This window comes from Drosophila takahashii, chromosome 3L, assembly GCF_030179915.1.
Source record: "Drosophila takahashii strain IR98-3 E-12201 chromosome 3L, DtakHiC1v2, whole genome shotgun sequence".
NCBI classification, from domain to species: domain Eukaryota; kingdom Metazoa; phylum Arthropoda; class Insecta; order Diptera; family Drosophilidae; genus Drosophila; species Drosophila takahashii.
The window spans coordinates 9,164,690-9,182,691 of record NC_091680.1 but is presented as its reverse complement, the minus strand read 5'-3'; the positions used below and the strand labels follow the sequence as shown (position 1 = coordinate 9,182,691).

General features: G+C 37.5%; 1 protein-coding gene across 1 annotated transcript in view; it reads left to right on the top strand.

Moving 5' to 3' along the window:
• The window catches only part of LOC108059191 (LON peptidase N-terminal domain and RING finger protein 2), a 29,025-nt gene extending 15,053 nt beyond the window's left edge, over window positions 1-13,972 (top strand). The window contains exons 3-7 of the mRNA XM_070214429.1: window positions 9,117-9,235; window positions 9,297-9,434; window positions 9,862-10,456; window positions 11,027-11,961; window positions 12,023-13,972. Coding sequence (XP_070070530.1) covers window positions 9,117-9,235; window positions 9,297-9,434; window positions 9,862-10,456; window positions 11,027-11,961; window positions 12,023-12,289 — 2,054 coding nt within the window. The 3' untranslated portion in view covers window positions 12,290-13,972. The remainder of the gene's footprint in view (window positions 1-9,116; window positions 9,236-9,296; window positions 9,435-9,861; window positions 10,457-11,026; window positions 11,962-12,022) is intronic.
• The last annotated feature ends 4,030 nt before the right edge of the window (window positions 13,973-18,002 follow it).

Genomic DNA, 18,002 nt, shown 5'->3' with positions numbered 1-18,002 from the left:
AGGCGACCACGACAAACACAAGAAAACGGGGGAAACTGAGGCAAATCTTGGGCCTGCAGCTCAACGTAACCAACAACAGTTGGCCGCTGGGCCTTACATAACCCAAAAAAAAAACAAAAATAAAAATACCAAAAAACAGAAGAAAAAAAGAGCTCCACTTACCAAACAAACATAATAAAAGTGACGTCGACGTCGACGTCGCGCATTTGACTTTGACATACTTTTCGACTTTGCAGATGGTAACCAATATGGCCCAAAGAGAGTGGGAGAGTTGGCCAAAAGTTCCAAAGTCCCGGAGAAAGAGCATCTGTGAAAATTTTGACGCAAGCCCAGCTTGCGTTCCCTCTCTCTCTTTCTCTTTTTCTTTTTCCCCAGCTCTTAGCCTTGTTTACTGCCTCTTGTGGCCAAGTCAGGAAAAGACTGTTGCTTGTTGGCTTTCTGGCTCTTTGGCTCTTTCTCTCTTATTTTCTGCGGATTGCACAAGTCTCGGCTCACGCAATGCTTAAGCCATGGCCAATACCCTCCGCCCTCCTCAACTTACATGACTTTACTCATATTTTTGGCAGCTTTGCATAAAAAAAGCCGGTTACGTTGGCTATATTTTTTTCAGCTCTGTCTGCTTATCGAACTGCGTTTAGGGGCTGATTGGCGTCTGTGGCGATTACATAAGTGAAAAGCGGACCGAAATAGCCATGGGATAAGGGGAGAATATTCGAAAATAGACCTGGAGAATGTGGGAAAATCATTTAGGACAATTTTAGGAAATAATAGGCTATCTGAATTATTTTTCTTAAATTTCTTAAATAATAAATAAAGTTGATTATGATGTTTTGGTTTACCAATAAAGTAAAGTAAATAAATTATATAAATAATGTTTTAATATAAAAAGGAATTATATCTAAAATTTTAATTGTAAAATGTAATTAACATTTTTATTTTTATAGGTAGCTAAATATTTTTAAATTTCATAAATCTGATAAATCTGAAAAATAATATATAGTTTAATATGTATTCCCAATTTTCCCCAGTCCATTAGCCACCCTAAAATGACTTTTAAGTGGATTATTGCCATACGCTGTCACCGCCCCAGCACTCAGCCACCTCATAATGTAATGCATTTTGATGGTTTTCGGTTTTCGGTTTTAACCTCTCTCTGTTTTAGGCTTAGCCGTAGTTTCGCTTTGGCGTCAGGTGGTCAGGTCAGCCGAGAGTTGAGTTTTTCCCGACCTGCCCTTCTGTCTGGGAAATCAATTAACTGCGCGTCAGACGCGCGTGTGGCAACGGATGTGGATGTGGCTGTGGGACACGGACACGGACATTTATCAAATGACATCTGGGGAGGGGACACCATATGGCCCAACAAGGCGGACATTTTCAGAGCCAACATATGGTAGAAAAATTGTGGGGGAGTTGGGCCTTGTAAATGGGGGGAGCCATTAGCCGACTGGTAGCAAAGCCTTCAGCTTTGATGGGGCTCTAATTGGGTCCACTTCAAGGAAAAGCCGACGCCTTTTTTACTATTTTGTGGCCAGCTTAGGGAATTTTTAATGAAATTAATTAGTTAGTAATCCACTTCCATTTTTTATTTATTAAATCATAAATGCTCTTAATTTTATTTGGCACTTAAAGTATTTCATTAAAAATATATGAATGAAAATAAATCCTCCTAAAAATTCCTAATCAATTAGGACAAGGGGGAATTAAAAAATTTGTAAGATTTTCTACTACAAAACAAAATCTACGAATGTTCTTTGAAGTTGTCGGCCTTCCGTTTTGGTTTTTTTATTATACTTATCTCGAACCCTCATTGCATAAGCTGGCTGACTTAGCAGACAATCAACAGAGTCCGCCCTAAAAAAATATTTATAGAAAAATACTTGTATATGGAAAAACTTCTTTATATCTTACGCCTCTCATAATGTGAGACTTCCGAACTTGTTTGGCCCCCATAACGACCACAATTCTCCCCTCTTTCCACCAATCTTGGTCACCAGTCGACCTTCAGTCCACTCAACGAGTTGCTGCTCATTGAAGCGTTTGGAATTGTTGTTGCCGTTTTGGCAAAATATTTTCGAATATTACTTGTGCGGTTCATAAAATTCATGAATGCCTCGGCATTACAACTGCAAAACAACAATATATAAATATTTTGCGCTTCACACATTATCGAAGGAATGTTTTTTGTTTTGTCTTGCTCGAATGAAATTTGTATTTGATTTTATTTGCGTGCTTGCGATTTGAACAACATTTTTTCGGGGCACATCGTGTTTTTTCTTTGTTTTGCTCCACTTTGCCTGAAAGTTGCGCTTGGTTGAGTAAAAAAAATAAAAAGCGGAGGGGTTATATAAGACTTGGAATTGAAGTTCACTTTGCTGAATCTCTCATTCTCCCGCTGCTTTACCTTGAATTATTATACCCGTTACTCGTAGAGTAAAAGGGTATACTAGATTCGTGCAAAAGTATGTAACAGGTAGAAGGAAGCGTTTCCGACCCTATAAACTATATATATTCTTGATCAGGATCACTAGCCCAGTCGATCTAGCCATGTCCGTCTGTCCGTCTGTCCGTCTGTCCGTCTGTCCGTCTGTCTGTCCGTCTGTCCGTCTGTCTGTCTGTATGAACGCTGAGATCTCGGAAACTATAAAAGCTAGAAGATTGACATTTTGCATGCAGATTCTAGGAGTTCCTACGCAGCGCAAGTTTGTTTCAAAAGGGTGCCACGCCCCCTCAAACGCTTATATACGATTTTAAAATTTTCAATATTTCGAAAAAGTAAAAATGCAGTTTTATGGTGTTTATCAATACCTATCGAAATGTAGAAGAAATTTTTTAAATCGGAACATTCGTTAAAAAGTTACGGCGGATTAAAGTTTTTATCTCCATCTCCTTCGCACTTTCTTTAGCTGAGTAACGGGTATCTGATAGTCGGGGCACCCGACTATAGCGTTCTCTCTTGTTTTTAAAGTGAAGTTTTGAATGTGGTTTCTTCGACGAACAAAATAAAATTAATCTCTAAGTCGCCTTTTTGGATAAATTGGGGTACAATCACCCTTGATTTTATGCCTCAAAATTACCCAAAAATTCTCACATAATTTTCTATCTGCATGACCTTTTAGCTCAAATTGTCAGCATCGTCATCACCACTGGGGAATTTCGTCCTTGGCGCAGTCTGAACTTCGACATTTGATGTTGTTGCGAACTTGTCTTTTTTTTCTTGTTTTTGGATTTTTTTGCGTCTTGTTTTCCAGAGCCAAAAATTTATGCGACAACGCATTGCGATATTTCCCAGATGTAACCCGCGCAACAGCAGCCACAAAAATCTTCACAGCCGGTTGGGTTTCCCAAAAAAGAAATAAAAATAGAACAAGAACTGAAAACAAACTGCGAATAAAATTCCAGCAATATTTGGACGTTTTTCATGGTGCTGACATTTAAGAGACTGAGTTGATAACGCCCACATGACGCAATAAGCAAAGGAAAAACTGGTTAAAAGACTTTGGAGAAACTAATTAAAAACAGTTAATTTCATTCATTTAAAATACCCCTTTGTTTCGTTATATGTTCCACTTTTAAAGTAAAAACAAAAATGCATTCTCTTGTAAGCCCCACCCTCAACCAACTGAATAATTGAGTGCAATATTCAACTTATGGTTTTAAACAAAATTGCGAGAATACAGGAAAATATTCATATACATATGCACACCAGCATATTTGAATAATTTACACAACAATTGTCTGTCATATGGCCTCGTAAAAATTTATCATAAAAATAAAAATGAAATTTTATAGAATTCTTTACCGCGAATATCTGTCGCAGATTTAACGCCGAATAGCCGAAGGCGAAATGCTAAATAGTGAAAACAAAGCGACTGCCTGCATTTCCTGAAAGTGAATAATTATTATTTTACCTATATTATTTTCAAGCATTTCACATTTCCGTCAACAGCATCTGAAGTGGCCAAGTGAGCATTCATTCATGAAGACAATTATAAAGGCAAATTAAGCAGGGAAATGGTAGACGATTCTAAAAGCAATAAATCTGTCTAGAAAAGCCGCATTTTCGACAAATTTGAGTTTAACAAGGAAATCATTTCTAGGATTTCTATAGGAATTAATTGGTCTAGGTGAGTTGAAGGAAATTGGCTTAGGTTGCGATGAGCAAAGAGTTAATAGAAACAATTTAAAATATTTGAAAAATATTACTTCAGTCGTACTAAGGAAACGCAAAATTATTCCTACTTATTCGCTGAAAGGAAGGAAATATTTATACTAAGGAGATTTCCTTTCATTTTGTTTGAATTATACATTCCGTTCTTCCCCCATTTCACTCCTGACATTTCCCGAAATTCTCATATTCATTTTGCCTTTACATCGAGCGGAGGAACTTTACGAGGGTCATAAACTTAACTCCGCACAATTAGCTTCATCTGCATAATGGTCATATTTTATGCCAGCGAATAGAGTGTTAGCCAAGGGGGTCTCGTCGGGTCTCTTTGCATTTATTTGCTTCGCTCCAGTTATCCCCCATCATAGACATCAAAAAACGGTCAATTTCCCTACGGCTTTCGGTTTGGATTCGGCATGGGCGATGAGAACTGGGATCTGGAAACTGGGGGACTGGGGGTGTCGCATAAAGTTTGCCATCTTTTTGCCGCTCGTTTATGGCCGCTCGTTTCCCGTTTCACTTGGCGCAGTTTTATGGGCATTCATTTAGTATTTAGGTCAGTTTTTCGCCACCCCGTCAGCCTTCAGCCTGGTGCCCTCTCCGTTTCTCCATTTTCCTTTTACATAATAATCCAGCGTGTGTGTGCGGTGCTCGTGTCCAACAATCAAAGCTCGTACCATGCGGCGTATACGCAACGCATTTATTTTTAGCAAATTGTTTAACGACTTTTAAGCACAATTGAATTGAAAAATTAGAGGAGACATGCATTCTTTGTTCGCTACTTTGTTGCTTGGCATTTAAAAATAAATAAATCAAATGATTCACCTATTGAACAGCTTGCGCTATAAAATGCCTTTGTCTTTATATCTCACATCTTGTCTTTTTTGCGGAAATCAAAATTCTAGGATTTTTGATTTCATTATGCAATCCATGCCAATGCTGTCTGTCAACCGCCAAGGAAAATTCGCTTCTCTCCTCAATATTCATTGCGGTTTTTTTTCTGTCGACGGGACGGTGGGAATCTTGCAAACGATTTTTAATGTATGTGACGAAATCTGATTTTGAGTGCACACTCTAGCCAAAAACGACACACGCTAGCCCGAAAAAAAATATACACAGGGAAAAAAAATATTATCTAATATATCTAATATAATATGGATTTTTGAGAGAAATTAAATATAAAATGAAATAAATATAAAAAATAAATATAAATAGTTTTGTTTGATTACACTAAATGTTTTGGTATAAAAAAAAGTTTGCCTGAAATATTTAATTAAGCTCCTAAGATGTATTTGCAATTTTTACAGTCAATTACTTTAACAGTAATATCCAGTTTAATTATACCCGTTACTCGTAGAGTAAAAGGGTATACTAGATTCGTGCAAAAGTATGTAACAGCTAGAAGGAAGCGTTTCCGACCCCATAAAGTATATATATTCTTGATCAGGGTCACTAGCCGAGTCGATCTAGCCATGTCCGTCTGTCCGTCTGTCCGTCTGTCTGTCTGTCCGTCTGTCCGTCTGTCCGTCTGTCCGTCTGTATGAACGCTGAGATCTCAGAAACTACAAAAGCTAGAAGGTTGAGATTTTCCACACATATTCTTTGGCTTCCTACGCAGCGCAAGTTTATTTTAGCCGAGCGCCACGCCCCCTCGAACGCCCACAATCGCACACTAACGATTTTAAAATGGGTCCTGCGCCCACATCTTTAAAGATTTCCGAGAAATATAAATGCATTTTTGTTGTGTATATTTAAACCTATCGAAATGTAGAAGACATTTTTCAAATCGGACCATTCATTAAAAAGTTATACGCAATCAAAAATTATATATCTATCTCCCTCGCACTCCCTTTAGCTGAGTTACGATTATTAGTCGGGACACCAACCCGACACAGCGTTCGCACTCCCTTTAGCTGAGTGACGGGTATTAGATAGTCGGGACAGCAACCCGACTATAGCGTTCTCTCTTGTTTTAATTGTTTAAGAGTTCAAAACCAAACTCGTGTGTTTATTTTATGTCCAATTTGTTGACTCTTTTTTCGAAGTGTACTCTCGAAAAATATATAAATTGCACACATATGAGCATAGTCATATCTGAAGCCAAATGCAATTTATCAACAGTTGAGCTTAAATTGTCTGCAGCGTAACGGAAACTTGGCCCGCGTGGAAGATGTTGCCATATCTTCGGGGGGCGGGACCGATAAGGGGGCGCGGCGGGGGCGTTCGTAGAGCGTAAAATTCTCTAATAAGTGCAAATTGGTAGCAGTGACAAAAACAAAAACAAGCGGCCACCACAACAGCGACAGCAGGCCGTCAGCGTTTGGCTTTGCATTTTAATTGAATTTGAGTTTGTTTTATATATACGTATGTGTACATTTTTGCCCACTCGCTGCGGCTGTAAGTAGAAGTATCTGATGGATACGCACACACATATAGTCGCAGATCGAACGGGAAGTAGCTGGTCACCGAGAACGTGGTCGCCTTCAGGGTGATATAATGTAGAAATAAATATAATTAGTATGCAATATACATATAGTTATGGCTTGGCGGACTTGCAGGCGGGAGAGAAGGCTGGAGATCGACTGATATTATTGCATAATAAACAGGGGAATCACTTTTAAAGTGGGAAAAACATATGGCAAACAGATGGAATGATTAGAAAAGTTTTTGCAGTGTGACAGCTACTTAGAAACGTTAACTTGCCTCTTGTTAAATGGGTTTAAAAACGTAAAATTATATTTTTGTCGTATAATTTTGTCAAAATATAATTTAAATTTAATTTATCCTAACAATATTGTAAGAGAAATATTTTTCTACCATTTTCTTGTTTACTGTAAGATATCGCCAATCTGTCAAAATAAAATGAACCGTCTTATCTAACGAGCATAGACAGTTTAAAAAGCGTTTAGAGAATAAACAATTAAATAACATTCTCGCGTTATCTGGCAGGGCGGAGTAAAGTGCCGTTATGTTTTGGCACCTTCATTCACATAACGCTTAGCCGCAAATCCAATCCCATGGGCGTTATCTGGCAAACAAACCCCTATCACTGGCATTTTATTTTCGGAATTCGTTTGACACCCAAAGCAAAAACCATAAAATAGTCATGACAAAGTAAACAAGAAATATTGACAAACTTTTTACATAATCAACAACATTGCCATTTAGTTGGTAATCGGACGTTTTATTAAACGTAGGAATTGTCAAACTGGAATAATACAAAGTAACATTATGACAAAATACTATAAAATAAGTTAATGATTAACTGATTAACTGATTTATTAACCTATAAATTCCAACTAAGTAATATGAGTAGGTTGAAATAGATAAACCTAAAAAATAGAATAATATTTTTTATGATTAGGGACTAAAATATTGTATCTAGGAAATTAATTCAATAAAAAAGCATTTACATAAGAAAATGGCATGATTTCAATGTAATCGGATGTTGCGACAAATATGGAAAATGTAAATTAATATCTCAGCTGGGAAATTGGCAAAGTGAAGGGATCGCGATGAGCTCTTTGCACTGGGCATGTAATCATTTTTCACCAATTTGTGTAACAATTGCAATTACAACAAAAACGGTTATAGGGCTGTACTTAAATTTATTTAGCTACTGTTGTTGTTGTTGTCGTCGCTACCGTCGTTTTGTTGTTGCGCCTTTTAATGTTGCGTAATGTTAGGCTACATAATCGCGTTTTCTGTCCTAACAGCAGCTGCGCGCGTCTTTTTAACATTTCCCAACTCTTTCGATTTAACAGCAAAAGAGTAAATTAAAAGTAAGAGAAAACAAATAAACATGTAGCAGATTTAACAGAAATCTCGACTGTTAATTTCTCTTAAATACTCTTAAGATTCGGATGTGATGTTGCAATATTGCATGTTGCTGGGGGCTTGGCAACATTGTCTACAAGTGGCCTACGTGACGTAGCGAGGGTGATAAAATTGGGTGGCCAAGGGGGCTAGGGTGGTATGGGAAATGCATGACCTAGGCACTGCAATGACTTTCTATTCTAGGTGTTTCGCGCTCTGCTGTTGCCGCTTGCCTTGATTTCGCTTTTACATTGTATTTGCCGATGGTCGAAGTTGGCGTTCTTAAGTAGTTATTACAAAAAAATATTATAGAATTCAAGTGGTGACACACACAATGACTATTTTCAAGGAAAAGATAAGCAAAGTTATTGAAAGTTGTGAAATTAAAAGGATTATAAGGATAATGTATACGTATCAACTTGTATGTTTCGATTACTCATTAATCTTTACAATACTAAACCCATTTGAAGTCAACATTTATCATTCACGTACCTTTTGGTTCTATCGTTTTGGAACAAATCGTAAAATTTATATTTATTAAAAAAATATCATGAAAAAAAAAACACTTTATTAATAAGTAACTATTTAAAAAACTTACTTACGACTTTTAAATTCTCGATACTTACTTACGACTTTTAAATTCTCAATACTTGATAATTTTGATTAATTCTAGGAATGACAATTTATTTTTAAATAAAATTCTTGGAACAGCCTTATTATTTTATAATTTTTAAAAAATTCTTTTAAATCTAATTAATGAAAATGTTAAGTGGCGCCTCTGTTAGCAGCTGTCAAAATAAATATGCGTTTACGTTTTGTCCGACAATTTGAAAAAACTATTCTCAGAAGGGGAAAAGTCTAATTGACGAATATTCACACGAGTTGAACATTTTGCGAATCGCACACCATATAGATGCTGTTTACACGTCTATATCGTTACATCTATATGCAGATCTAAAATATTGGCAGACGTAATTGCCTTGGCCAGATGCCGAAAAATTTCCATGCTGCCAAGTTTTGACATTTCATTTGAGTCAGTAGATGACATTCATTGAGGAATATACTTGATTTACGGCGGTAATTTGTATCAGTTAAAATTAACGAAAATGTCTACTTTTTCTTTCATCTTTTTCAGCGCCAGCAAACTTCAAGAGTCTCTGCCTGCGTGCTGAAGTCCTTCTAAAACTGAGCCATTATCAAAGTTCTCTAGCGGACATCGAGAATGCGTTGAGAACGCGCTGCACTTCGCCCAAAGTGAGTTTTATATTTAATCTCCTAAAACTGAATTTTCTTTAAAATTTATTTAATTATTTAGGCCCACTACCTGAGGGCTTTGGCTCTGAGCGGACTTGGCCGACTGGAGGAGGCTTTGTACAACGGCTTTTTGGCCATTTGCCTTGATAAGAAAACAAATCTCAGCAACTCGGAAATATTTCAACATGATCTCGCCAAGGTAGGCATAACGAATACATTATAGTGAAATGCATCTACAACATATGGTTGTAATTACAATTTTATGTTTACATTTTCACATGCCAAGGAATGTAATAATATGAGCCTAATCTGTGCAATGTTTTTGTAGAAGTCTAGACATACTTAAAATGCTTTCACTTTAAGAAAACAGGAAATCAAATTAACCATTTTGTGTACAAATTATTTTTAATGCAGTATGTTTATTAAATAATATTATATCTCAGAATTCTTAATAGTTGTTTAGAAAACACTTAATTTTTAAAGGCAATATTAGATTGCTTTTAAAATACCTACAAAACTTGTATATTTAACGTCTCCTTGGCTATAAAATATTTTGAATTTGTTACTATAAATTTACTAAATGTAAACAATATTAACTCACATTTATCTCATTTTCCCCTCCCCAGATTCTCCAACGTCTCCTGGCCCAAATGCCGAACAATCGTTCCTCGATCAGCAGCGCAACGCCACCTGTTTTCCAGCAGCAACACCGCAGCTTCGCCACCTCCCGGGCACCGTATCCTCTGCTCTGGGAGCAGGTGCGCAGGCGCAGGAAACAGCCGCACCACCACCACCACCATCATCACCACCATCACCATGTCCATCTAGACGATGTGGAGGATGAGTTCGGTCATTACGACAACTATATAATGGCTGGCGACGACATGGAGGAGGAGGTTGAAGTGGAGGTGGACGGCGGTGAGCCGGGATCCCTGGATCTGGATGGAGACTTCCTCTTTCCGAGTGCCCTGGACTTTATGGATCACCATCGCCATCAGAGGCACGTCTTCGAGCAGAAGCAGTTCGATCTGCAGCCACGTCGCCATGCCAACCGGAAACACTGCAAGCGGAAATGGTCGGCGGTCATGGAACCGCTGGGTGGCAAGCTCATCGAGGAGGAGGATGTGGATCCCGCGGAGGCAGCAGGCGAAAGTCAGCGGTGCAGTCGGCTGTTCGCCGGCGTTCTGGAGCGCACGCAACAGGAGCTGCAGCGACTGAGAAGTGAGTAATCTGGAAAAGGATGCCTTAATTCTGATAAAAAAAGAATTTATAATTTTAAATAATTAAAATTTGGAACTCTGAAAACTGTTAATAACAATTCTAATAATTATTAAAAAACTTTTTCTAATGTTTCACTAAAAAGCTAAGTTAAGACCATACAAATTTTTAAAAAATTATTCAATTGAATGACATCTAAAACATATAAAAATTGGGATTCTGAGAACTGTAAACAACCATTCTAATAATTAATATAAAAGTTTTTGAATATTTAAAGTCCGTTTTAAATATTTACAAGAAAGTTTCCAATGCTTCACTAAAAAGCTAAGTTGGGACTATATATATTTTTGGAAAATTATTCAAATATATGACATCTAAAATCAAAGTATAATAATTTTGTCCTATAAATGATAGGTAAATAATAATTATAAAATAATCCCATCTAAAACCATTTGTAAAATATTTAATATACAAATTAGATTTCTTTTTGGCCAATTATTTTACCGTTAAAAAATTCTTTAAAAATCTTATGCTTTACCAAACTTTTACTAAATAAAAAATTGTTCCTTTCAGAGCTGGACGGATCGGGTGCATCGACGGCGGTTAGCTCGGTGGCCGGTCAGCTGATCGACGCCAGCGACTTTGACTGCGTGGTCTGCAGCCGGACTCTTTGGAAGCCGGTGGTGACGCCCTGCGGACACACGTACTGCCTGGTATGCTTGGATCGTTGCATGGATTACAACTCCCCGTGTCCATTGTGCATGTCACCACTTGTGGAGTTCAATGTCAATGCCAGTGCCAGTCAGAATCCGAATCCGAATCAGAATCAGATCCACCTGCATCCGGGCTCATCCTCGCCAGTTCCTTTCGCGCTGGCCAAGCGGCCAGTGACGAAGTTCCTAGAAGCCGCAATGAAACGATTCATTCCAGACCACTACGAGGCGCGTTTCCGGCAGGAGATCGACCAGGAGCCCTCGGTGCCGGTGTTCATCTGCACGGCCGCCTTTCCGGCGGTTCCCTGTCCGCTCTTCGTCTGCGAGCCCCGCTACCGCCTGATGGTCCGTCGAGCCGTCGAGTCGGGGGACAAGACCTTCGGCATTGTGCAGCCGAATGGCGGCAAGTCGCGCTACTACGACGTGGGCACCATCCTGGACATCCGGGACTGCGTCCAGCTGGGCGACGGCTGCTCCATCCTCAGTACCATCGGCTGCAAGCGCTTCAAGATCCTGGCGCGCAACGAGAAGGATGGCTATGAAACGGCCAAGGTGGAGTACATATGCGACGAGCCGATTGCCGACGAGCAGGTGAAGATCCTGGCCGGGATGCAGGGCGTGGTGCTGGCCAAGGCCAGCGGATGGTTCGAGAGCCTGAGCACGGAGCAGAAGCACGAGATCCTGCAGAGCTACGGAAGGATGCCGCCGCTGGAGCCAAACTGGGAGCTGATCAGCGATGGACCGGCGTGGGCGTGGTGGGTCATAGCCCTGCTGCCCCTCTCCCAGCAGCTGAAGGTTAGTGAATTGCGTTAAATATTTTTTAGAATTTTTTAATAACTCTAATTAACCTTGTTAGGTGGACATTCTGGCCACAACCTCGTTGGAGAAGCGACTGCGTGCCATCGGCAAGACGCTCGACTGGCTGCACGACCTGAGCCACCCACAGCAGCCGCCGCACCACCCACTAAACCACCACCAGCAGGCGCCGCAATCGCCGCAGCAGGCCCATCATCTCGATCTCGACTGCGAGGAGCAGGAAGCCGCCTCATCCGGCTCGGATGAGTGCTGCCTTTTTGCGGAAACCGGCAACGAGCCGCACACGGACGAGGAACTGCTCCTCTAAGGGCGATCCCCCAATAAGTAGTAGAAAAAAAGAGAGAAATTATAAGTCAGATATCTGCGGGAAAAACACCTTTTTTGTAAATTCTGTGTCTAAGCCATTTCGTTTCGTAATCGAACGTTACTTGTTAATCCTAGGGGCCAAAACCGAAAGCGAAGCAACTTTAGCAGAACCAAAATTATCACTAGATCAGCAACATAATCTTTAGCTCTAACCTATAACTTTGTGTGTGTAATGTATAGTGTAAATGTGTGTAAAAAACAACTAGAGAGCAAACCAGAGATATTTGTTTAGCAGCAAAAAAAATAAGGAAAAAGTACCCGAAACACCAGTGAAACAATCAAACCCTGCTTTTGGCTCGAGCCCTCGCCCAAAATACCCATAAATGTTAACTTTATTTCCCTCGATCGATACAACCACATTCCACAAATCTTGAAAATACGTTTGCCATAGCAAGGGGAGCAAAGGAAAGGAAATAAGCCAGAAGATGAAATAAAATAAAATCTCTAACAAATAAAACTCATGGTTTCTACAAACAAAATACACAAATTTTTGAACATAAAACAATTTTAAAATTACTAATAAAATAAAATACCAAGTCAAAGGCCAACAAACATACACCTAGATAACAAAAAACAAACCAATCGGATAGGAAAGAGCCAAGGAAACAAACTCTTAAAACAAAGTCTAACTTCTTTTCATTTACTTTGTATAAAGCGGCTGGAACTCTAAGACAATCTGCAATATTTTTTTGATATACCTAAACGAAACTAAAACTATATATACAAGAAGTAATTAAATGAAAACTGAACTAGCGTCTAGTTATGAAGGAAGTGAGTGGGAGAACCAATGTGTAAAGAAATTTCAAATTAGCCCTTTGTTGATTACCACCCCTTCACTACGAACTCACTCTAAACTCCGCCCCCTCTCTATAACACCCCTACTCTCTCTTGATTATGCTTAGGCTAACTAAAGATATGCTCACCTATATATACCTAAATATACAATTCTATATGCCTAATGCTTGTTTCTGTATTCGTATCTGTATCTTCAGCCCGCATTCCTATTGAAGAGATAACTTTGATATAACTTTGAGAACATTAGCTAGATCTACTTTGTCGATGATTTCTTCTACTTCTAAGCCTCACGCTCATTTTGTTTATTCTTTTTCAACCTTTAAAGCTCTCCCTATAAAGCAAATCAATTTTAAAAACAACAATTTGCTTTATCAGTCGGCACATCTTTATCTTTGTAAATATCTTTTATCAGATAATCCTTAAATTATATGTATATCTTCTACGTTAGCTATAGAGAACGAATTTAATTTTCAGCTCAACACAAAATAATTAAATAAATCAACAATTTTTGTCAACTAAATATTTATGTAATTTTATACAAAATATACACATACGTCTAAATTAAATCATTTTGTATTAAGTTTAGAAACTAAACACAAACCAACCCAAAATTTGACATCATTTTTTTGTGTCTACTTTATATGGAGAAATAATAATGTAAATCTACATGAAAATATAATTCAAATTTGTAAAATTCTTAAGGTAAATTTCACCAAAATTTTTTCTCTGTGTTTTTGTGCTAAATTTTTTTTACTCTTACTTCTTAATTTAATAATGATGTAAAATAAAGAGGAAAACAATTGAAATATAAAATAAATGTCAAACATAATCATTGTATTTTTTTAGGGGATAGTAAATATAAATTTATATGTTTTAATTATCATCAATTTTAAGAACGGTCCGTCGGGTCGCAAAACTATATCTGGTCAAATTCAGTTTCAGGTTGATCCAAAAATACTTCAGACTGCACCACTGAGCCTCTAAAGTGGTACATATATATCCTGTGTGTTGCATAAACCCATCAAACTTTCAAATCAAATCGAGAAAACTTGTAAATTGCAAATCGTGCGCTGAAATGTTACGTAAGCATCTAATAAATTTCGAATTTCTAGTGCTAGCGGTCTACGATTAGGCAACGAAGGAATAAGAATTGGAATTATTAGTTTATATGCTGACTCTCGAGAAGTGAGGTCGTAGTGCTCAATTCAAAGCTAGTCGAACTGATCTCGGGGAGATAAACCGACGCACAGTGACGCCTTTGATCAAAAAACGTACCATAAATTACATTTTTGATGTGGGCATAGAAAATAGTGAAGAAATTGATCCACAATTTAAAAATATCAGGTTTTTTAAAAGATGGCCCTTTAATGGTAATTATTTTTTTTTTTAATATATCCTTTTCCTAAAATGAATATCTTAAAATCATCTTCCTTTTTGTTTTGACTGATTGGTGTTTAATAAAGGTAAAATTACTTTAGAGTTTGCTATATGCATTTCTTGGTAAGTGGATATTTGCCAAATGTCTTGCCTTTTTTTTCAGTTTTTCAGCTTTTATTGTATTTTTTTAAACTTTCTTAGTTTTTTGAACATTCTTCTTGATATTACTCCCAACTGTGTCTGTTTGCAATTTCAGCTGCTAGAGGCAAAAAATATGGAAAAAGTAAGAAATGGGGCCACTGTTCGACAGAGGAGCGAAAAGGTAAGCAAAGCAAGGCCATATCAGACTTCACTCAACCTAAACTTTCTTTATTATTTGCATAAGGCATTTGGTATTTTACATTTTAACAATGTTTCTAAAATATTCTGGAACTTTGATAGAATCACAATCAATGAAATCAAGTCTCTTAAACTTATTTTATAATCAGAGCTTAAAAGCGAAGTTAGTTTGTCCAGAAAATGCAGTTTAATCCTTACACGAAAATTTTGGAAGAACATTCATAGATTGGAAATACCCAACTACTTACTTTTTATTAGTTATCGAACTCATTTATTTATTAAGAACTATATTCAGATTATATAATTAAAAGGTAATAGGTACACTTTAAAAATTATTTTTGAAGCTAATATTATTTATACAAATAAATAACCCATTTCAAATCTATACAAAAGCAAAGTCAAAACCTCCCCCTGGGTCAGACCTTGATCTTAAATCGCAGACAAACAAAACCCGTTGACTCACCCCCTAGGCTGCCAGAAGAGAGACCCTTATATCTGTAATCTCCAGACGGAATACCAGAAACCCGCGGAATATCGGACAACAAACAAAAAGGTCGAAAGAAAACTATACAAAACCGTGATACTAACGGATGTATGAGAGAGACCTACTCAGAGAATGCGCCTGTGTGGGTTGATAGTTTGATAGAGCGATAGATAAAGACTCGACTCAGATTCGCGATCGGTGCAATTGAGTGATACGCTGGGTTCTGAGTGGGGAGAGCATATTAAATAATAGCCGAGTGGCCGGACTCAATCGGTCAGTCAGTCAGGTAGCGCTCGGAATGCTCGCACACATCGCGTATACGCCCCGGCCGGCAAACGGCATTAAAACAGACTTGTAGACCCACTCTCTCGCCAATTCGCAATCTTTGTATCTGTGAGAACCCCTCTGACGACCCGCTCACATTTCGATGCATTTCGCGGTTTTTCGTTTATCCACGGGCCTTTTGCGTATGTAGTTTTTCGCGAGCTTAGAATTTGCAGTTCTCGAGCATTTGTTCAGTTTGAGCCCAGCACGCGCAGCGTCAACGAGCGGATCTCTCTCCTTCTTTTCCGAATCGGGTTTTCGGTTTATTCGTATTTTCTCCCGTTTTTCGAGCGTGCAGTTTTTATATTACAAGTATTTAGCCGATCCGAAGCAAAGTCAAGCCGTCTGTCGTCGATATTGTCTCTGACTGTAACTCGATCGCAAATAACACACTTTTTGCTTTTTGGATTCTGTTTCGGTTTCGATTTGGATTTTGATTTTTGTTTGTCTTTGCCTCCTTCGCATTCTTTTAACTGCTGATAGTGCCTAAAATTAAAACACTTTTTTACCCCTTAACAAAAATGAATTAAGACGTCCGCAGAAAATACCGAAATGTTTTATTTTTGTTATTGGATATTCGTTTTTTGTATATTTGCATATATGTCACCAAGTGCAAGCCGGTGAGAAGTGCAAAAAATGAGCAAAGCAGAACGGGAAAAGTTATTATGTAACCATTCAAAATGTTTTGCACACACGCGCTATAATAACAGGAACAAAATAAAAAATTCTTTAAAAAAATGAGGAATACAGCAGTAGAAAAACGAAGTGGATAAGCCGTCGAAGTGGAATATATGGATGGAAATAAATAATAAAAATAATCATGGGCGTTTTTTATAAGCCAATTAAATGAGTGTAGTTATAAATAAATGTGAGTGATGTTGCAACAAAATAAAAATTCGACATACGAGTGTTTAAAAAGCTTAATAAATAGTAGTAAATTCTAAACGATCGCAAATGTAATATAATTCCACAAATTAAAGCTTAATTTCTATTTACAAAAATTCAATTAACACCAAACTTAAGCAGCTAAATAAATTAACTAATTTAACTACTAATTACCAAAGTTGTGCACCAGATTCGAAAGCTTGAGCACACAAATCGGATGCGACGAAATTGTGAAGTGTACTCCATAAAAAAATAAAGTGAAACAAAAGAAAAGTGCAATAGAAAAGTGTATTACTGGAAAATTTGCCGCGCCAAAAAGATAAGGCAAAAGCAAATGAGAGGAGAGAATTCTCGCTAAAACAAAAGTGCATTCAACCAAAAATTGGAAACTAATTACACTGTGCAGCATTTTTAGTGCTTTTTAAATTTACCTCGATGGATGCTATATTTTTGGATTCGTTACGAATTCCCAAGTTAAACTGCGTTTTCCAAAAAGTTCCCCGACGCAAGGATTCTTAGCAAAAGGACCTCAAAGTTCGAAAAATGCTGAAAATGGCCAACTTTGCGGAGCTCTCAGAGGCAAATGGATGCATAGTTTGATTCGATGTTAAAGTTTTTTAAAAGATACACCCTTTATCTTTCAAACCGCATAATTAAAAAATTTTTAAGATTTTTTTTAAGGCAGAAACAAATTCTAGAAAACATAGTCAAAAAACATAAAAGTATACAGCTGCGGTCAAAATGGTAGTAGTGTTGCCGCCCTGTGTATTTAAAAGTTTGTTGTTGTAATTGATCTTTTCCTGGTAATATTGTATTGATTATAATTTTACTATTAGACTAATTGGATAAGAAAAAATTACAACATCAAACTTTTAAAAACACAAGGCGGCAACACTGTTACTATTTTGACCGCAGCTGTATGTTTTTCAGTTTTTTGACTATGTTTTTTGGAATTTATTTCTGCCTTAAAAAAAATCCTAAAATTATTTTATGTATGGGGTTTGAAAGATAAAGGGTGTATCTTTTAAAAAACTTTAACTTCAAACCAAGCCATGCATCCATTTGCCTCTGAGAGCTCCGCAAAGTTGGTCAATTTCAGCATTTTTCGAACTTTGAGGTCCTTTTGCTAAGAATCCTTGCGTCGGGGAACTTTTTGGAAAACGCAGTTTAACTTGGGAATTCGTAACGAATCCAAAAATATAGCATTCATCGAGGTTAATTTTTGATGCTGCATAGTGTTATCGAACAGAGAGGATTTTTCCCTAGACTTAAAATTCAGTTTAGTGAGACTTTGCCTATGATTGAGCCTGCGCAATATCCAAAATATTTTATTATACAATTTAAATTCATTCAAAAAGGGTATTGTTGCAATATTTGTTGCACTTGTGTTTTTGCAATTATTTCCATTGCCAAAGTCGGTTTTTATTCCCAATAAGGTTGCGATTGGTAT